Source organism: Colobus angolensis, unplaced genomic scaffold (genome assembly GCF_000951035.1).
Source record: "Colobus angolensis palliatus isolate OR3802 unplaced genomic scaffold, Cang.pa_1.0 Scaffold559, whole genome shotgun sequence".
Classification (NCBI taxonomy): domain Eukaryota; kingdom Metazoa; phylum Chordata; class Mammalia; order Primates; family Cercopithecidae; genus Colobus; species Colobus angolensis.
The window spans coordinates 343,101-365,634 of NW_012119143.1; the positions used below are offsets into that span (position 1 = coordinate 343,101).

The 22,534-nt window shown below is 38.2% G+C and overlaps 1 protein-coding gene and 1 pseudogene across 1 annotated transcript in view; both read left to right on the plus strand.

The window, feature by feature from the left end:
* The window catches only part of AGPAT5 (1-acylglycerol-3-phosphate O-acyltransferase 5), a 53,850-nt gene continuing 31,316 nt past the window's right edge, over nt 1-22,534 (plus strand). The window contains exons 1-2 of the mRNA XM_011961500.1: nt 1-275; nt 17,015-17,084. Of these exons, the coding sequence (XP_011816890.1) occupies nt 57-275; nt 17,015-17,084 (289 nt within the window). The 5' untranslated portion in view covers nt 1-56. The remainder of the gene's footprint in view (nt 276-17,014; nt 17,085-22,534) is intronic.
* LOC105525762 lies at nt 10,133-12,845 on the plus strand (annotated as a pseudogene).

Genomic DNA, 22,534 nt, shown 5'->3' on the forward strand with positions numbered 1-22,534 from the left:
CGCCTGCTGGCCGCGACTGAGGCCCCGGCGGAGCCCGCGGCTGCCGAGCTGAGAAGATGCTGCTGTCCCTGGTACTCCACACGTACTCCATGCGCTACCTGCTGCCCAGCGTCGTGCTCCTGGGCACGGCGCCCACCTACGTGCTGGCCTGGGGGGTCTGGCGGCTGCTCTCCGCCTTCCTGCCCGCCCGCTTCTACCAGGCGCTAGACGACCGGCTCTACTGCGTCTACCAGAGCATGGTGCTCTTCTTCTTCGAGAATTACACCGGGGTCCAGGTGAGCCGCCTACCGCTCCCAGGTCTCGGCGTCCACCCGAGCTCCCGGGTGCGCGGACCCCTCCGCTCCCCACCAGTTGGCAAGGGTCACCCGGCCAGCCCGGCGGACCCAGCACGGAGAGCACGTGCCGCCTCCCCGCCTTCCTCTCCGCATGCTTCCTGCCGGTCTGCCGAGATGGCTCTCTAGGAAGCTGTGGCCGCGTCGTCCTGAGGCTACAAGTGGGACCCGCCGCCCCTTTCCCCCCCCTCGCGTGGGTCTGATGCTACTTAGCAAAGTGGGTGCGGATGCACGTTTTAAATAGGGCACGCGTTTAGCAGTCTCTGGCCTTTGGTCCAAAGAGGTAGTCATGTTGGAACAGATCGGAGACGTCTATACTCCAAAGTACGCTTTTACAATGACCTTCTCTTGAAACAGAAGTACAGTTCGGTCTTGTGTTCTTCCCACAGGGCAAGTGAAAGCTGGGCGAGGAAATAAATACATTTGTTACGGTAGAAACCTAACTAGATACAATTCTTGCCAACTTGAACTGGGCTTAAATGTGTGGGTGATCTGTTGTCTGATTACTTTCTTTCTGTTACTGTTTCTCTATAGAGATTGGATTCGTAGATTAAACTTGAGAAACAAACCATAAAAGTAGAAGGCCTTCTTTAACAGTAGGTATTTGAAGTCTTATAAGAAATAACAAATGTGAATTTTTCTTTTATTTCTCAATTTGAAAGAACAGCTTTATTCTTGGTTATTCCTAATGTCCACTTAGTCCTCTTTTACTTTTCTTGGTAGGGTTAGGGTGGGATGGGGAAAATGGGACGGTATCATTTTGTCTTTTTAACTTTTTTTTTCCACCTACAGCAGCTGTTTTTACCCTGTGGTCAGTCAGCTACTATATTTGGTTTGCAGTTGCACTGCTGATCGACCCTTGATGGTCCCAGTTGGAAGTTGTTTGGGGGGAAGGAATTAGGAGAGGCCAGGGCCTCCATTTAAACCAGTATCTGTAAGTGTCTCCTTGGAAAGAAAAAAAGATACTGCTCCAGATCATGGTTTCCTGGTAATTGACGTTTAAAATGAGCCTCACTTAAAAATTTCAATAATTCAGGCTAATTTTTTCCCTTTGTGTGGTAACTCCACCAAGTTTGTCTAAATGTCTGAGTTTTATCATGATTAAGTTTTTACTTTCACATCACATGACAACTGGCCTGGGCTGAGATATAATCTCAGAACATAGTCATTCACCTCTTTAAAAAATAATTCTATCTGTGGCGGGTTATGTTATTTTTGTTCAAAGAGTACACAATGTGATGCAGAATACACCATTGAAGGATTTTTTGGTTTGGCAAGTTCTTATTTTTTTTAATGACTGTAAAACCTAGCAGTGTTTCTGAAATTACATACCTTACCTTATATACTTCTGACTTCAGAGCTCCAATTTACTTCTTGATTTCCCAGCAAGTGATTTTGAAAACATTTAATCTAATCATTTCCCCCTGCCCCATTCAAATCAAAGGAACTGGCATCCAGCACTAATTTTCATGCATTTATGAAAGGATGCCTGACGACTCTTAAGTATAATTCAAAATTTTGTTTAATGTGTGTTCCTTGATGAAGTTCTTTAGGAATCCTAGAAGTAACTGATTGCCCACTGATCCTCAAATGCAGGTTATGAACATTTAATAAAAATTTAAAACCAAGAGTTTCTTGTTCCTGCATTTTTATTTTTATTGTTTGGAGGGGACAAATAATTATTTTCTGTTTAGTAACAGAGAGCAGGGTATTTTGAATTTATTAGGGTCTTTTTCTGGAATCTGGGTTTCCTGTGTACACGAAGCTACCTTTCAATATTTTTGATTGTTTCTTTTAAGATTAAACCAATAGAGGAATAAATAGCTATCTTCAAACATAAGACCCAAAGGAAAAAGATTTATAGTGACGTTCTGTCACCGTATTTTTTACCTATGACTTTGTACCATTAACTTTGTCACTGAGATGTTTTGATTAAAATTTTTAGCTTACTTTTCTTGTTTTGTTAGGATACTCTTTTTTTCTTGAATTGTTTTTATCAGCTTTCGTTTGCAAGGCTAAGGATGATTCTCTTGTTCTGTATAAAGTATTGTTGACTCGTTTCTGAAGGGAGTTTTAGTAATTTAAGAGGTTATACGTTTTTTAAATAAAAAGTTTATTAATTTGTATATATTAAAGAGGCATTTTAAAATAAAATTTTTTTTAAAATGACATTTTTATGCCTTTCAACTGTAGGTTTAAAAAATAAGTGATTCACAGTAGTTCTTACAGAAGAGTATTTTCTTTTACATAGAATTTTTAAGCTGAAGAGAAGTAGTAGTAGGTCCATGAGATATATGATCTGTGCTTGGCAGGTAAACCTGCTTCCAACAAATTTACTTGAATTTTCCTTGGATTCTGGGTAAATGCCTTTTTCTTCCCTAATTTCACTAGTTTATTTTCATATGTATCTCTGAGATAGAGAAATATTTCAGTCAGTGCTGCTAAAATTGTTCCTTACAACTCGTTTATCCTTTTAGGACCTTCTAGAGTCTCTCATTGGTGCTGAAACTCAAATGGGTACTTTCTTCACCATTTATTTCTTTAGAATGAGTAATAAGAATTTTTTAAGTCTTTTTTATATTTCATATAATTTGATACTCATTGAAAATCAACTGAAGTTTCTCTACTATGTTGAGAGGCATTCATTCAAGTTACTTTTGAATCAATGTTACTTTCCTGTGCTGCCAAAACAGAGCACCTCAGACCAAGTGGCTTAAGAAACTTAATTTCTCCTGATTCTGGAGGCCAACAGTTTGAAATCAAGGCCCTCTGGAGGCCCTAGGGGGGAATCTGTTCTTGTGGCTTTCAGCTTCTGGTGACTGAACCTCTGCCTTCCAGTCCTTGCTGCCACCTCTTCTGCCTCACGTCTCACTCTGCCTTTCTCTTAGAAGGATGCTTGTCATTGGGTTTAGAGTCCACCTGGATAATCCGGGATGATCTCTTCATCTCAAGATCCTTAATTTAATTGTAACTGCAAAGAGCCTTTTTCCAAATAAAACATTCACAGGTTCCAGGGCTTAGGATGTGGACACATTTTTTGAGGGGCTGCCTTTCAACCCACCACAATAATGAACTCCATAGTTCTGCCTATTCAGTATTTTGTAGTTATTTCTTAGTTTAACTTGCCTTATTTCTTTAGGTATTTATGTATTAATGCATTTTGGTCTCTGCTTTCTTTAACAGAGAACCTGGTTTTCTGTAGTAAGTTTACTTACTTTCCCATAATCTTTTAGTTTCTTGTTTACAGATTTACTTTCACGTACCCCTTAAGTAGAACATTTGATTAACTGTTTTATTTTCAGAACAAATCTATATTCTACATAATAATCAACTTATTCATATTTTGGTATTCTTTTAATTCTTAACTAATTCTGAAATTACCATCTTGTGATTATATATATATGTATTCTTGTGATTATATACATATATTCTGAAATTACCATCTTGTGATTATATGTGTGTGATTATATATATGTGTGATCATATATAATCATATATATCATATAATCATACATATAATATATTATATATGATATATATAATCGCAAGATGGTAATTTCAGAATCAGTAAAGAATTAACTGATTATATATCATATATGATATATATATATAATCACAAGATGGTAATTTCAGAATCAGTAAAGAATTAACTGATTATATATCATATATGATATATATATATAATCACAAGATGGTAATTTCAGAATCAGTTAAGAATTAACTTATATATATCGTATATATGATATATATGGAAATAACTGAAATCTTGATAAAGGTAATTTAACTTCTAAGACTGTTAATTATGTATGATGTGAATATACTGGTATTTGGTTTGTTTACCACTTAAAAGCCCTATCTGTAGGATAGGAAGTAACTTGAATGTGGAATGCTTAGAGACTCAGAATAAGAGGCCATATGTATATCCTTGAGCTGGAGTTTAAGGAAATCTTACAGGAAATTAAAAGGAAAGTTGGAGTACTGGCAGAGGAGTAGATGGGACTCATGAAAAAGGAATGAAGTTACCTTAAATTCTATCATCGTGAGTTAAAGTGAAACTAGATTTATCTTAGTTTATAGCCTAGAATTCTATCCTAGGAATCTAGATATATCCTAAATGTTGAGATAGCTGCATAAACAATAACTGTAATAGTTATGATCAATAATGAAAAATATTTTTAGCATGTTTTGTGAAGCTGATAAAAGTTAATAGAATGTCTTCAGATATCAGAATTCTTTTTTCTTTGCTTCTTTTTTAAAAAAATTCGTTTCCCCATTCCTATGCAATACACTGAAAACTGATCGTTGAAATTTGTAGGCCAAAAAATTATCAACACATAATAGTTTGGGGTTTGGGTTTTGTTGAGTCGGGGTCTTTTTCTGTCACCCAGGCTCTAGTGCAGTGGCACCATCATGGCTCATTGCAGCGTTGAATGCCTGGGTTCAAGCCATCCTCCCGAGCAGCTCCCGTGCCATTATTTCTAGCTAATTTTTAAAAGTTTTTGTAAAAATGGGGTCTTGCTATGTTGCCCAGGCTGTTCTTGAATTCCTGGCCTCGGGTGATCCTTCTGCCTTGGCCTCCCAAAGTGCTGGGATTACAGGTGTGAGCCACCATGCCCAGCCCCTAATAAATATTTTAATTACCAATTTATCTTGCTTGAATCAGTTGGTAACACTTGGAATTTTCTTCAGAATATATTTTACGTTAGTGACTCTAACTGCTAATCCCCCCTTCCCCAAATGCTAATGTAATATAACAAAATGCACAGTTCTTAAGTTTATATAAAATAAACTTAGGTTTTCAGTTGACCTGCTTTAAGTGTAAAATAGTTTGAAAAACACAAGAAAGAAGATAAAGAATTTAAGATTTTGACATTTCTCTAATATGCCCTTAACTTCTCCAAGGAGTCATACTTTTTTTTGTGAGACAGAATCTCACACTGTTGCCCAAACTAGAATGCAGTGGTGCAATCTCCACTCACTGCAACCTCTGTCTCTGGGCTCAAGTGGTCCTCCCACCTCAGCCTCCCGAGTAGCTTGGATTACAAGTGCACAGCACCATGCCCAGCTAATTTTTTTGGTATTTTTTTTTTTTTGGCATGGGGAGGGGTTAGAGATGAGATTTTGCCATGTTGCCCAGGCTGGTTTTGAGCTCCTGGGCTCAAGTGATCCCTCTGTGATCCACCATGTTTAGCTGATTCATACTTTTAACTGAAACATTGTTCCAAGTTCCTCAGAAACAGTCAAGGCTTTTTATCTAGAGACCATTTATAATTGGATCTTTCTTTTTGTAGCACTGACTCATCAAATTCATCCTAAACTCCTAATGAGTTAAATTTATATTCTGAATCTTGCTGTAAAAGCAGCCATTCATTAGAATGAAACATGTTTACTTATAATTGGAGAAAGGAGCTTAGAAGTCATCTAGTCTACCCCCTTTTATGACACTTCTACATTCTTTCTGCACTTCTGCCAAAATGTTGCCCAACATCGTCTCTGATATCTGTAGTCCTAACGAGAATATGAATTGTAGCTTGTATCCTTAATTTTACTCTTCTGTGCTTATTTGTCATTCATGTGAAGACCTTAAATAGATCTTAAATTGCTTCCTTCACTTTAGCTGAGAGTAATAGGACTGTGTAGGTTTGGGTGTGTCTCTGCATTAGCTTGTTTAAGCAAGATAATAAAAACTTTTAGTATAGGAAATTAAACATTTCCCAATCAAATCAATTCCAGTCTAACACAATTAAATTCTGATTAAGGAACTGGTTAACTTACTAGTCTTAGAGGAAAATCCTAAAGAAATGTAACTAAAACTCTATTTTTACACTTTATAAATATAAACCTCTGTGAACAAACCAGTTATTTCAGGTTGCATTGGTGTATAGTTTTTTAATGCCTTATTTTTCTATTTTAAAATCACAGATGCAATTATGCATTCAAACACTGCCACAATATTTTGAGAAAGTTAAAGTTTCCCCTACTCCTACACTACGTACACCTTTCCCAGGTATGTACCAGTTTGGTGTGTAACTTTAGATTTCTTCTAAGAGCTTTTAAGTAGGTGTTTGAATTATGGGAAGATTCTTCAGTTAAATGAACTTCTTAGATGAGTTTTTTAGTACAGTAGCACAAAATATACCTGTGTACTTATGGGGATACCTCTGTACCTATGGGGATACCTCTGTGCCATTACGATGGAGGGCAAGGGAAAACAGCACTCCGTATATACCTAGTTTACTTTCCCTCTTTTGTTTATTTGTCTAATTTTGTGGAGCTGATGCTTCTCAAATGGAATCAGAAGTTAGTTTTTCCTTTACTATTTTCTCACTATGGTTTCTTAACTAGAGGTTGATGTTAGTAGTTGGACAATTCAGTAGTAAGTAATGACTTCAGTAAGGGATCTCTAGAACCCAGATCCCTTAATCCCTGCGATATTCCCGTGTGCACATTGTTCCAGGTGCTGTGCTGGGTACCAAGGGATACAATGTTCAATAGACAATGTACCTGCCATTATGGAGTTCACATTCTAGTGTGGGAAGACAAACAATAACAAGAAAATGAAAATTTACTGTGCCGTGCCAGGTTGGTTAGCCTAGTAGGTGCAAGGTAGGGGTTTGGAAAATCTTCCAGAGCAAGTGACATTTGTGTGGAGCTCTGTAAAAGGGCAAGCTTGGAAGGTAATGTAGTCATCCAGGTGAGAAATGATGGTTAGGGGAGTGGAAAGAGTGGATGCTGAGATTGAAAAGAATTCCAAATCTATTTTGGATATCAGTGGCAGCTGATAGGACTTTGTGACTGAACGCGGAGGAAAAGGCTGATAGGACTTTGTGACTGAACGCGGAGGAAAAGAAGAGGGTGGATAGTAGCACACTCAGTCGCAGTTGGTGAGTGCTGCTGTGTGCAAGTATTGTTCTATTATGTAAATAATTTTATCTTTACAAGGCAGGCACCATTCTTCCTCTTTTACAGACAAGGAAAGGGGAATACCTGTGGTTCACATTTGTAGTAATCGAGCCAGGAGTTTCAGTCACTCATTTTCTGAAGATGCTCTGCCTGGCAATGTAGTTATATTGCTTGAAATGAGACCCCTACTCTCAAAGTATTCATCTAGAAAAGACATGAACTGCCAATTACAAAATAGGATAACACTGAAATTAGAGATGTGTTTATTAGCTTTGCTATACAGAGAGATGAAGTAACTCTTTAACTCTTTGCTTGGGTTAGTGGAGAAGGCTATAAAAATTACTTTGAATTTTTACTTTGAACATGTGTAATTAACATGGAATGTTTAGGGAAAAGAGGTTTTCAACTGATAACATGATGAACATGAGGAGTTTGAAGCATGGTATTCAAGGCTGTCTCAATTCTGCCCAGTTAACTTTTCCGTTCCTTGGTTTCATTCTAGTCCCGGTTTTCCTTCTGGGCCGCCCCTCCCCACATTAGACCGCTCCTTTCTGGAATTCCAGCTCAAGCCCTAGCTTTTCTCCATCTGTCATGATCTTACCCCATCTCAATGTCAGGGTAATTTTTATGTAATATTAACATATATAATACTAACATAACATTGTCATATTTTAATGTTTGGATCATCTTCTCTGCAACATTGTAACCTCTTGAAGATGGCAATAAAGGGGAGAATGACTTGATTTTACTTTTTCTTTTAACAAAAATGGCAGAGTAGTCTGGGCACGGTGTGGCTCATGCCTGCAATCCCAGCACTCTGGGAGGCCAAGGCAGGTGGATCACTTGAGGTCAGGCATTCGAGACCAGTCTGGCCAACATTGTGAAACCCCGTCTCTACCAAAAAATACAGAAACTTGCTGGGCCTGATGGCGTATGCCTGTAGTCCTAGCTACTCAGGAGTCTGAGGTGGGAGAATCGCTTGAACCTGGGAGGTGGAGGCTCCAACTTGGGCGACAGAGTGAGACCTTGTCTCAAAAGAAAAAAAAAAGGGCCAGGTGCGGTGGCTCACGCCTGTAATCCCAGCACTTTGGGAGGCTGAGATAGGTGGATCACCTGAGGTCGGGAGTTCGAGACCACCTGACCAACATGGAGAAACCCCATCTCTACTAAAAATACAAAATTTGCCGAGCATGGTGGCACATGCCTGTAATCCCAGCTCCTTGGGAGGCTGAGGCAGGAGAATCGCTTGGACCTAGGAGACAGGTTGTGGTGAGCTGAGATCATACCATTGCACTCCAGCCTGGGCAACAAGAGCAAAATTCCATCTCAAAAAAAAAAAAAAGAAAAGAAAAAGGGAGAGAGAAAAGGCGGAGTACTCTAGGGAATTCTAGTTTGTGTTTCTGTGGAAATTAGCTGAATCTCACTTTTAAGGGGTGGAGATTTTTGAATGGCATTACTAGTTGGTAAGTTTTGTTCTAACAGGGTACCCAGGTCTAGTGAGTCCGATTCATTCTTTCCTTAAATAGATGAAGGAGGAAGAAACATGATCTCCACCCTCAAGAGTAAGGCAGAATGAGCAAAGTCAGAGAAGTTAAAAAAGAATTCTCACGTGGCCAGCAGTGCAGAAAATCCTTGGTTTAGCTGTGAATCAAAACCACTACTTTTTGTAATTTTTGAGCCTATGCAATTCTCCAAGGTTTTATGTTGTTGCTTCTGTTTCTCTGTAGGCACCAGAAATGAAAACCCCAAATAAGAAAGTGTTGCTTGAAGATTTTAGAGTACTGTATATGTGTATAAGTGTAAGTAATACTTAGAAGACGATTTTACTGTGCTCCAGCTTGGCATGAGAATTCCAGGGGCAGACAGAAATGAGAGTGATGATACCTGGAAAGGAGAGTCGCATTAAGTCCCAGCCACATATTAAGTGCTAACCACCTACTGTTAATAGGTGCTAATGTTCTAGATTGACAAAATGCATAGTCTGTACCCTAAAGTAACACATAATTTAGCAGTGCAGAAAGATGTCACTTAAAAGAAAATTTGAATGTATGCAGAGATAGTTCACAGATTAAAGAAATAAACAAAGAACTGAGGAAATAAAGGAGGAATACAACTATGTCCAGATGGTTACTTAACTGGGTGGCTGTTGCGTATGTAAGCAGGTGGTTCACCTAAAAGTTGGGTGTGATGTAGTGAATGCCAGCTCTTGGTGCACTTTCATATTGCATTGCTTCCGGGCTTAATTTGTGTTTACGTAGGAAAAAATTTTTTGTTGGTTTTTAATTTTTTTTTTTACAGGTTCCTTATAATTCCGTGGTTGATATTCAAAGTGAAAAAAATTATATAAGCTTCTAATGTATGAGAAGCCGTCTCACTTGACATTTTTTATTTGGAATTTTTGCAGAGAATAGTTTTGTCACAGTCAAAAGATTTTGGGATCTTGGAGTGAGAAACCTCGGTGTAATTCCTATTTCTCTGCCATTCCGTATGTCATGTGGAGTAAGTGTCAACTTCTCAGTCTCAAGATTCTCATCCTTAAATGGAGTACTTTTTGTCATGCTATTTTGAAGACAAAATGAGATAATATGTGAAACTGCCTAGCTCAGTGACTAGTACATCATGGATACTCAGAAAAAACACACCCTCTAAAATAAGAACAGTACCAAAAGACAGGATGTGAAATAAGGGCAGTGCCAAAAGACACATACATGCTGAGTGTGTGAGAAAGAACTTCATGGCCTTCCTGGGTGGCGCAGGCCATGGCAGTTCCACAGCATGACGTGGTTGCTGTGGGCGGTAGAGCAGACATGCCGCTCCCCATCACTGCCTGGCTTTGATGCTTTCTTTCTTCAGCTGAGAGGACACAGCTGTGATACAAAGACCTTGTGTGTACAATCATGACCTCACATTTTCAATTTGCTGCTGGCAGAACCCACAATCTCCAGTGTACGAGCCCCAGAGTTGGCCTGAGACAGACAGCATACAGAGGCTTGTAACATCCTTCTAGAAAACACTGTGTAAGCTTTCAATGCGAATAAACATGATCAGTGGCAAGTTCTGTTAGATGTAGTCTGCAACCATCCTGATTTTACTGAGCAAGACTATGTTGATTTACAGGTGGCTGATGATTCCGTGGATAGCCCACTACTAGTATTTTTTACAAATTTAACAAGACATTCTTACTGCAAGATTGCCCTGTTCTTACGATACTGCTGCCCTTTTTCCTTCATTTGCTGTTCAGACTAAACTTGGAGACTACAGTCTGTCAGAGAACTTGCTAGGCCACCTCTCAGGTTATTCTTTCATTCCTGATCATCCTCAAAATTTTGAAGAAGAAATTGTGAAAATTACATCAGCAACATATAGGCTTATATCCTTGAGAACCAGAAGTTAATTACCTAAACACAGCAAGTACCTTAGAACTCGGTGGAGTTGAATTCCACTATGCAAGGAATCAAAGTAACAATGAAATTATGATTGGAATGACGTCAAGAGGAATTCTGATTTATAACAGACTACGAATGAGTACTTTTCCATGGTTGAAGTTGTAAAAATTTGTTTTAAGTGCAAACAGTTCCTTATTCAGCTTTGAAAATGGCTTGCATAAATCTGGAAAAAGATTATCAGGATTTAATATGATGAATTGTAGAGCATGTAAACATTTGTGGAAAGCAAGTTTAGAACATCCCATATTCTTCTGTTTGGACAGACCACTTCCAACTAGAAATAATTTTTTTGCACATTATTTTACATTAGGTTCAAAATTGCTAATGCACCGTGGGAGAACTGAAGTTCAATTAGTTCAGTATGGCAAAGAAAAGGCAAATAAAGACAGACTACTTGCAGGATCCTCAAGTAAGCCATTGACGTGGAAATTAATGAATTGGGAAGTAGTAAGCAGGAATTCAATATCTGATGAAAAGATTAGAAACATAAAGCCTTTCATCACAGCTGCCACCTGGAACAGGAATTCCTACTCATCAAAATTTTGCATTCATACAAGAGGGAACCTGATTATGACCGTCTTGAGTTGGTCATTTGGTAGATTATGTGGTTCATACTTCTTCCAAAGTATTTGCAAATCAGAGATCACCATTATCAGCACAAGCTGATAGCATCACTCTGGAATCATCACCATTACAAGACACCACTGAGATGGGTAGTCTCTGGCTTTACCACCCAAACAATCTAAGAAAAACAGTTGGAACCAAATTCATTATTTACATTTCCAACAAGATCTGGAAGATCATATTAATGAAACATTGATGTTACATCTTCTCTTTAAAAATCTACTCCTAATGGTGGTGTTCTACATGATCATTTTGTTCTAATCAGAGTGAACCTGATGAAAATGGAAGGTATGGAGTCAATGTAAAGGGGAATATGGTCAGAAGATGTCTGTGATCGTGTCCTGAGAAGCACCAGGAACACCTTTGAACTCGGTGACCCTTGATTGAAGAGAAGACCTAGTTGTATTGATCAGTGGTTGGGACTTTACAGACACATCCATGATTGGGTTGTCTTGCTTATTAAAGCTAACTGTGAGAGACATTCTGGGGAACTCATGCTTCTAGTTCTACCTATGCTGCATATGATATAGTGGAAGAAGTGCTAGAAAACAGGACAGAGTTCCAGTACGTTCTGGAGAAAGCCCCACTAGATAGTGTCCACCAGGATGACCATTTCCTGTGGGAGTCAGTGATCCAGCTAGCCAAGGGCTTACCGCTGGAACATTCTGGACACAATTTGATCAGCTTATCAAAAAAAAACTTGGAATGACAATGTCTGGTGCCAGGTTACCTTAGAACCTTTCCAAAAATAGATGCAGAGATAGTTTGCCTTATGATACTACATGGATTATTTTAAATGGTAATGAAGACTACATCAGTGCAATTCCAGCATTGTAAGTCAGAACAGTGCTTGTCAAGGGGCATTACCACCCACTTGAACAGATTTTTGGCAGATGACTTAGGAACAACTTTTCTCCATGGTTGTAATGTTGACCACACAAGTTGAATGTGGCAGAGTTAAATGACCCCAATATTGGCCAGAACCCACAGGAAGTTCATCCTATGGATGCTACCAAGCCTTCTGCCACTCAGAAGAAGGAAGCACTGCCTTTATCTTCAGGAAGATCACACTGCTGTTTAACCAAGAGGAAAATGAGAGAGTCATCAGTCACTCAGATCCAGTACACAGGTTGGCCTGACCATGGAGACCCTGATGATTCAATGACTTTCTGGATTTTGTTTTTCATGTGCAAAATAAGAGGGATGGCAAGGAAAAACCCCTTGTTGTTTCTTGCAGTGCTGGAGTTGGAAGAACCGGCATTCTTATTACTATGGAAACAGCCATGTGTCTCATTGAATGCAGTCAGCCAGTTTATTCACTAGACATGGTAAGAACAATGAGAGAGCAGTGAGCCGTGATGGTCCAAACACCTAGTCATTACAGTTTTGCGTGTGAAGTACTATTTTGAAAGCTTATGAAGAAGGCTTTGCTAAAGAAAGCAAAAGGAAAAAAAGAACTTTGTCATCTGTTAGGTTCCATTTATTGCATGATAATTGTGTTTGTATTGATTATCAGGCAAGTAGCTGTTTGCTATTTTGATCTTATTTCAGAAGGGCATAATAATTTTACTATTCAATGAAACGTTTTAAACTGGGTAGATAAAGACTAGTTTTTGTATGCTTTACAGCAGAAATCTTACAATGATTAACTGGTGGTATATTTCATTGGCATAAAAATACATTTAAAAGTTCAAGTAATTATATAAACCGTGTAAATTGTATATGTAATCTTATTCAAATTGTATATGTAATCTTATTCAAATGGAAATTCTTTATGGCTGTACTTCTATATAATCAAAGACTTTGTGGGGAGAGATAGACTAGCTAGCTAGTTCTCTTGTCCATTAATCACTTAACACAGTTTTGAATAAAAAGTTCTGTTTCATTGGATAATACTAATGACAGTTTAGCGTATTTTAGATGGTTACAATGTTCTAGGCATTGTGTGAAGTAGTTTACATAGTTTCACTTATTTCACTGCATTCCTAGGAGGAGTAGTTACTATTATTACACTCATTTTACAGGCAAAGAAATAGGTCTGGAGAGGTTGGATGTTTTGCCCAAGTTCTCATCGTAAGGTGACGGATGAGGATTCTAATTCAAGTCTTAATTCAAGTCTAGTACTTTAGAACCTACCTCTTAGTGGCTCTCATGTTACAGTATAGGGGAGAGCAGACTGTTCCTTTACCCTCATAGGGTAGCTAGGGCTTGTGAATTAAGAGACAGATAAACAGGAGAAGAGGCATACACATTTTATTGATGTTAGTATTTTTACATGCACAGGGAAGGAGGGGTTTATTTTTATTTTTATCTTTATTTTAAAGAGACAGGGGTCTTGCTGTGTTGCCAGGGCTGGACTCAAACTCCTGAACTTAAGCAATTCTTCTGCTTGAGCTTCCTGAGTAGCAGGGACTGTAGTTGTTCCCTTCTGTGCTTGGCTAAAGAATGGGTTTGTATGTGATTTTTAACAAAGGCTGATAAATTGTGAAGTGACTAGTCTAAGGAGAAGAGGATTTCAGCTCCCAGGGGTGGTAAATTATGGGAAAATGACTAGGAAATGTATGGTAATAAGGTTTGCTATGCAGGTTTATTTTGCCAGTTTCTGATCTCCTAATAAGGGACAGGGAAACACCTTTACAGATGGAAATTCATATGACCTTTCCACAGGGAAATGTATGTCCTGCCTTAGGCAGTTAGGGAGAGGGCAGAGAACTCTTCCTGTGTCTGCTGTGTCTCAGCTGCCTTCAGCTCAAAATAATCCTAATGCCAAAGTAGCGTATTTGGGTGTGGCATATTCTCTGATTCCTTTCAACAGTATCATCTATACTTAACAACAGTGGAAGTTTTTTTAAAAAAATCATGTTTCAGGTTTTGCCTGTGGAAGGCAAATGGACATTATTGAGATAAATGAAGAATATATATTTTTTAACAAAGAATGCTGTGTATTTATGTTTCTGTGACATTGTGTTTTGGAGGCTAAAGTGTTAAGCATGTGATTACTTTAAATTCCATATTACTACCTGTTTTTAAGGTTAAAAAAGAGTCATTAGGCAGTTTATGTATCATGAGAGCAAATTAAAAACAACATAAATGTGATCAAGGTGAGGTGAAACTAGTCCACTTCTAATTCAGGCCTTCTTGTGAAAGCCAGTTTGTACAAGATAAGTAAGTTTGTTTGATGAAAACAGAATAACTAGTTTGTCAGTTGTGATGAAGATACATAGTTATTCGGAAACATTTTTATTGGCTACCTCTGAATTAATAAATGAAAACAGAAAATATTTTTTTTCTGTAGGGTATGTCTGATGAGTTCTTAAAAAGTGGATGAACCCAGCACTTTGGGAGGCCGAGACGGGCGGATCACGAGGTCAGGAGATCGAGACCATCCTGGCTAACATGGTGAAACCCCGTCTCTACTAAAAAATACAAAAAACTAGCCGGGCGAGGTGGCGGGCACCTGTAGTCCCAGCTACTCGGGAGGCTGAGGCAGGAGAATGGCGTAAACCCGGGAGGCAGAGCTGGCAGTCAGCTGAGATCCGGCCACTGCACTCCAGCCCGGGCGACAGAGCGAGACTCCGTCTCAAAAAAAAAAAAAAGTGGATGAACCTAAAATTATGAAGAAGCAATTATAATGAACTTAAAATTACTTAAAGAGTTATGAAAAACAAAAAGAAATGCCATGTTTTCTTGTACCTCATATTGAAGTGACAAATTATTTGCAGGATACATTTGTAGAGGGAACTAATGTGATTTAAAAAATGAGTACTAGATTTACAGAATGATGCCTTTAAAAGTCACTGGTGCACTTAAATTATTTTATTTATGTTTATTCTGAAACTACCTTTATTTTGAAAATGAGATAATAGCTTTACCTACTGGTGACAAAAATGTAAACAATAATTCTGTAAACATGTTAAAAACCAGCTTGGTGCTAGGCTCTTGGGGTAGAAAACTGATCAGGCTATTGAGGAGCTCATAGGCCATAAGGGGCTGGGGACTTGTCATTAGGTGTGCAGTGTGTTCTGGATGCTTCTGAAGGAGTGTGGGCAGGTGTGCACCACCATGCCTGGCTAATCTTGTTATATTTCTGTAGAGACAGGGTCTGGCTGTGCTGCCCATGCTGGGTTTGAACTTCTGAGCTTAAGAGATCTTCCCATCCTGCCCCCACAGCCCCCACCCACCCACTCCACCTCAGCCTCCCAAAGCACTGGGATTGCAGACGTGGGCCACTATGCCTGGCCTGTGCAAAACTTTTAAATCAGTGCATACTCAATGGTCTTGATGCAATTCTGGCTTATTGGTAAGAGAATGGGGATTTACTCACAAGCCAGATGTCACTTTTAACTCTGAACAGATCAAACTATTGGTTTTACTCATTTATGCCATCAATAAACTTTATGAATAAAAACTCACTGGGCAAATATTTAAGCATACTACATACATAGCACTGTGCAGTTTCTAAAGAAAGTAATGGAAACTTTAGTCACATCCCTGGCTTCCAGAACTTTATGTTATCTAGGTGCATTTGTCTGCAAAGTTGTTGGGTTAATTGTCCCTTTCTTTCCTGTCTTTTGAAGATATTAATAAATAGTGTCATGACCAAAAGACAATCCTTATGGACAAGATAGATCTAAAAAGCCTTAGCTAATTGATAATCTTACATAATCCATGATGACAGGATGCAGAAACAAAAATGCCCTGAATAAAAACCTAACACCATTAGCAGCCATTTCCTTTTAAGTCTTTACAAGTATACTCCCAGTTTCTTGAAAAATTTATTCTAAAATATATAAGACACACAAAACAGCAGAAAGACTAATACAGGTACATTGAACACCTGTGTACCTACCGCCCAGTTTAAAAATAAACTGGCTGGTGGACCGGAAGTCCACTGTGTGCTTCTCACCAGCTCCTCCCTCATGCTGGAAGTTGCCCTTTTGTTGAACTCTGTTCTTGGTGGAGGTGGAGTGAGTCCTAATCATGGAACCATGTTTGTCTCATACTTACAGAAGAAAGTTTTAATCTTTAGCATGGAATTCAAAAGACTTCTGGCATTCCAGTTCAGAGCCACCCCACTGGTCTCCTTGATCCTCAGCCCGACACTGCCCATGTACCCAACAGGCCTCCAGGGTCACTGCTTCCATTCATTCTTATTCTCATGAACATTTTCCTTCATCTCATCTGCCAAAATCCCACCTAATAATCCTCCTGCTCTGCAGTTTACAGTTCTTTAAAATTAAAAAAGGTTGTGTAGCCTTCTAGTTTCCTGAAAAAAGAAAAAACAGATTTTAAACATAAAAAAGTACCATATTTTCATAGTATTTGCATTATGTCTCATTACAGTTCCTGTGGACATGTCTGTCTCTTACTAGATTGATTGTAGGCTCTTTGAAGGAAGATTTATGTTATGAACAGTGTTTTATATATTGTTAGCAATCAATAAATGCTTGTTATATTTTTCTCATGAGGATATTGATTATTCTATTTTAATTTATGACCATTAACCTGTCCTATACATAACTGCTTTGTGGACATGAGCAGTTTTGATCTCTGAGGCTCCTGTGAGGAATCTAATTTTTGTTAATCATGGATGGAAATATTCACAGCATCGTTCATCAGTTTCTTCACATTGTCTTCCTTTGTATATTACAGTATATTACAGATGTTTTAAAATATCAAAGTAATGTGTTTTTTTGTTTTATTTTTTAGATATTGCTATATGGAGATTTGCCAAAAAATAAAGAAAATGTAATATATTTAGCAAATCATCAAAGCACAGGTTTGTATTTCATTTGCATGAAACGTAGGTTTTTCTACAGATGGCACATGGGCATTCAAAATACCATTCTTATTTTTAAATGAAGTGGGTTTTTTAAAACATCGATTTTCTGTGCAGATATTACACCTGTTCTTGTATTTCTGTGATTTTACTTTTTGGAAAGTCAGAAACGTGAAAGCTATGAATTTTCCTAAATTTACCTTCTCCCTCTGTTGGATGTAAGTAAGCTATTTTCTTACTTGCTTGGTTTGTTTTTCCTTTGTGTAGCTCTTTAAATAGTGTATTCATTCTTTTTGTAAGTGATGTTTCTAAAAGTAGCATTGGGTCGAAGTGTAGATATACACTTTACATTTTTGATTGCTAAGCTGCAGAAAGGCTGTATTGGTATGTGAGTACTCATTTCCTTACTATGCTAGTCATTTCTAATGTCTGCACTTCCTTTCCTTCTTCAAATGGGTTTGGTTTAAGTCCAGTTTGCTACTGTTCCATCAGAGGAATTGCAGAGGACTGGTCTTCAAAATAGTGCAGTATATACTTTAGGTTAAGATAACTTCTAGAAACCTTTGCATTTTTAAGTAATTCTAGAGTCCCAAGAATTTGCAAAACAGTACATTGAGTCCTATGACCCTTTCAGCAATATTTTTCCCAATGGTGACATCTTAATATAATTGTAGCACAGTAGCAGGATCAGGAAATTGTCACTGGGTAAGGTACTTTTTAATTCTCCAAATAATTCAGCCGTCCAAGAAATCCCACTTCTTATGTTTTCAAACCTGTAGCTAGCTACTTTTGGTGCATACTTCCTAAATTCCATTTTTATTACTTTAAAAAATGTTATACCTAGAAGCTCAAAGCTAAAAACAGCCTGATCAATATAGTACTCTTAAGCTAAAAACAACCTGATCAATATAGTACTCTTAAGGGAAATCACTTACGCCTGTGACTTTTTTAAAATTTTCTTTCTGTCAGCTGTCTCTTCATGATTTTGTGGTTTTTATTACTTATACCATAGATGAGGTATAGAAAGTATAAGAAGTTAAAGTGCATTTTTCTCAATTTAGTGAAGTAATGATTACATTCAGATTTATAGGACAAGAGTTGAAGCTACAAGGAGTTGATAGGAATTTTGATGTATATGTGTATTTTCCCCAACTTTATTATGTGACTGGTTCAGACTGTTTTATCCAATTACATTTCACTCTCGGCAAAAATAGCAAAACAGTCAACCAACGGTCAGTGCTGCTGAGAACTCTGGTCTGTGCCGACATATTGGCCATTTTACTTCTGACACCATTCTGCTCTTCCTGTCCTGCTGCTGACGGATGTACCAGGTTTCAAATATCAAATAAAAGGGATCCGTGGGCCCAGTACAGGGAATGGCTCTTGATAGCTTTGATTTTCCTACATTTCCTTTATATTGATCCAGTGTTAATTTCGTGTAGAGTTGTCTTTCTGTTTAACAGGATTCTCTTAAAATTCCTTCTTCAGTTTCCCTGCCAACTTTTCTTTGTCCAGGTTTCAGTATAAACTCCACTTGGTTAACAGAGCTCTCTAGTAGTGACTCGTGGAGTAAGTTCTCTGAACATTTCTGGAAGTGTTGCTGATAGTGACAATAATGATAACTACTACTGTTCATTTGTATGCTTACTACATGTTGGCTTTTATATATATTCCTTCAGATTGAGGACTTCTAGAAAATATCTATGAAAAAACAGATTACAAAACAAAAACAAAAAACAACTCTACTTGTATTTGGGACCAGAGGTACTACGGGAAGGATAATCTTCATCCGCAGACCACACTGACCTGAATTTCATTTATCAGTTTAGAGAACCACTTCCCCTTCCCTTCACCCTCGCTCCAAGTGCCTGTGACTTTGTATCGCTGCTCTGGCACCAGATCCTGGTCCCAGCAGGATTTGGGAGGGCTGCTTTTTGAAAGCCTTCCTTTTAAAATTCGATAACTTGGGAAAATAGTAGGGGAGTGATTTTAAATTTCTTTAGAATTACAGGCTTTAGTCAGTATATGACAGAGCCTTTTCCTAGAAAAAAATGTGCATATAAAAATGTGTATGTAGTTTTAGGGTTTCACAGACCCCTAAAGCCAACCATAGACATGGTTCATTGTCCGATCGTGTTTAGGTACCCTTGTAAAACCCTTCTGAGAGGCTAGGAATCACAGCAGAGTATCTCTGAAAATGTAATTAGCAGAAAGAACATTTCAAAGACTGCTGTTCTGCTTAGACTTTCTTGTTTGTCTTCTGCCAGGCTTGCCAGAATAAATGAGTTTCCTGGCCTGATACTCAAAAGAATTAACATTTAAATTAGTCTCTCTCTCCCCTTGTTTTCGCTTGACACATCCTTGTCTCTACATTCTGTCTCTGTCTCTGTTAACTCATTTATCTCTGGAGTCAGCAGGATACAGTGACTGTTATTCCTTCCCCTTATCCTTCAACAATCTACTTTTGATACTATTTGCCAATTTTTTCTTTTTTTTCAGAGTTTCGCTCTTGTTGCCTGGGCTGGAGTGCAGTGGTGCGATCTCGGCTCACTGCAACCTTCACCTCCCGGGTTCAAGCCATTCTCCTGCCTTAGCCTCCCTAGTAGCTGGGATTACAGGCATGTACCACCACACCTGGCTAATTTTGTATTTTCAGTAGAGACGGCGTCTCACCATGTTGGCCAGGCTGGTCTTGAACTCCTGACCTCAGGTGATCTGCCTGCCTTGGCCTCCCAAAGTGCAGGGATTACAGGCGTGAGCCACCGCTCCCCGCCTACTATTTGCCTTTTTATTCTCATGAAATGTTCTCTTTTCTTGGTTTAAGCGCCAGTTTTCTTGTTGAACAGCATGCATGGTGAGTAGAATGTTATAAAAAGGCACGGACTTTGGAGTCAGAGAGACCCAGGTTCCTGTTCGGCATTGCAGAAATGCTGTTCTGCAACAGGCTGTGTGTCAGTGGGCAAATTACTTATCTCTCAGAGCCTTATTGGTAAGGCGTGAGTGCTAGCTCCTTTCGGCCCTTTACAGAGGCTATCTCCTAATCCTGGTAGAGTACCTGGCTCATAGATGGTGTTTAAAATGGTTGTGATGCCAGTCATAGCTCACCACTAGCATAACACTGGATCCATGGTAGGGAAGCGCTGCACATGCAGTATCTCTTAGACTACACAGGGCCCTCGTGAGTTAGGAACTGCTCTTTCATGACGATAGGGATGAGGAAATTAGACTTGCTGCCTCTCACTGCCTTCCACTCCTTTCCTCCAAGTTAATGGGAACAATGACACTGCTTTGGGTTGATCGCCATGGAAGAGTCTCACATAGCCAAATTTATTGCTATCTTAGTTAAATTATGCCAGAACACAAAATATGAATAGTTATTGTCAAAGTAATATAATCTCAACTGTAACTGAGATAGTCAGAAACTATCTGTAATCTGGTGTCCTATCTGAAACATAGCTGAGAATAAACAAGAAATAAAGATGATTCAGTAGCAAATATTGGTGGCGCAAAGCTTGTATATTTTGACTACTGAAGCTAGTTGTTAAAAGTTTCCACTAAAATTTTCAAGTTTAAGGGCATAGCCCAGGGCAGCTTATTATGAACATGAGGTACCTTGAAAATCTTATACTTCCTCTTAAAAGTTCTTGGGAGGGGCATCTGAAGCGATAATATAACCATAAACCCGTTTGTTTTAAAATAAAATCCATTTTTAAAATTCTTCCAAATTAAAAAAATAATTGTTGCAGGAAAAGATGCTAAACCTGGTTTTTAACTTTGTACCCCAACTATATTTCCAAGATGTGCTTTAGCCTGGGAACCATACAGAACCATACAGAATTAGTTCTCAATTTAGTCAATTTATTGACTGCTTACTTTTACATTTGGTACAGGTATAACAGGATTGATTATATGGTTTCTAAGACATGACTAGAAGGAAATATGTTTATCAGTTGTTATTTGTCTGATCTAAATTAGAAGGGGCTAGGGAGAGGGCTTCAACAGGAAATTATATACTTTAGAGAAAAGTGATCATTGATAGCCCAATAGTGTAGATATCTCAACCCAATAACACAGGTCATGTCTGTCTCTGGGATCATGCACACTGTAGGGGAGCATCTTTGCAAGCAACATTCTACTTTTAGGAAGCCATAACAAAAGCTTCATATATATAATAATTGTAAGTCTTCAGTCATCAAGAAAAAGTTAACTTGTGAATGATAATCCCTGATTAAAAAGAGAGATGTATAATAATTGCTAAGACTTTTTCTGGGTTAGTTTTTAGTATTAAGATGGCTAACTCTTCTTTGGGATATTCTGACTAGTATGGTGCATTGTCTAACGGATTTCACATAGCTGAGAGCTAATCATCCTGTCATCTGTGGAAAACTGTCCTCTTTGGCTAAAACCTTATTGTAATTCCTTTAAATCCTCGGCTTTTATTTTCTGCAGATTTTTTTGTTGTTTTTTTTTTAACATTTCCTTCCTCTGACTCACTCCTTTTGTTCTCATTTTGTGGCCTGAGGACATGTGTGATGCTAGAACTGTTGTTTTCACAGATTCTTAACAATTTTCTTTTTGAGTATCAATTGAGCTCATGTGTGTATTAACTAGAGAAGTCTCCCTTACGTTTCATTCTTATATGTTTTCTTTCTCTTCAAGAAATAGAGTAGTTTGTAGCCATTTACTTTCAAATCTAAGTTTCTGTGGTTCTTAAGACCTTTATCATTTGTCTTCTTAATTTCACTTCATTTCCTCTTTAAACCGTGTCCTCTGTTTCCCATCTTCTGCACCCACATTGCCACTTCCTGTTTGTGTTATTGGCAAGGGCTGCTCTCTGTGTTGGGAATTTTTTCTTTTTGAAAGCTCAACTAACAACCTCTAGGAAGTTTTTTGTTGCTGCTGTTATCAACTCATACCATCTTACCCTTGTTTTTGCAACCCTTTGTTAATAACGTATTTATTTAACTGTAGTTATTAGCAGCCTGGATCATTTTACTGGGTTACATAAAGAACGCATGTATCTACCCAGCACTATTGTAAGGCATGTGAGACCTTTGTTTGATTGCCGTCCTAACCTAGTACCGAGTCCTAAAAACTCATTAGTGAAAGATAAACTGTCCTTGCCTTTTGCCGAACATACATATACACACACAGAATATTTACTTGCAATTCATAGTTTCATTTGGCCATTTTTTGTTTATAATTTCCCCTTTCTCATTAAAAAAAAAATCTTTGTTTTCTAGGCTTTAGGATTTAGAGAAGCTCATTTTATTCCATATACATGCTGCTGTTGGATTACTTAGGTATTTTGTGACTGTGTTTTATCTTTGAAATAAAAAGCCTTTCAAGAAATGCAAAAAAATCTCAAAAAACAGAAAATGTATATTTTTAGAATATCTCAGATTGATTTAAAAAAATTTTAAACATCCTAATCACAGTACTTTTGAAGC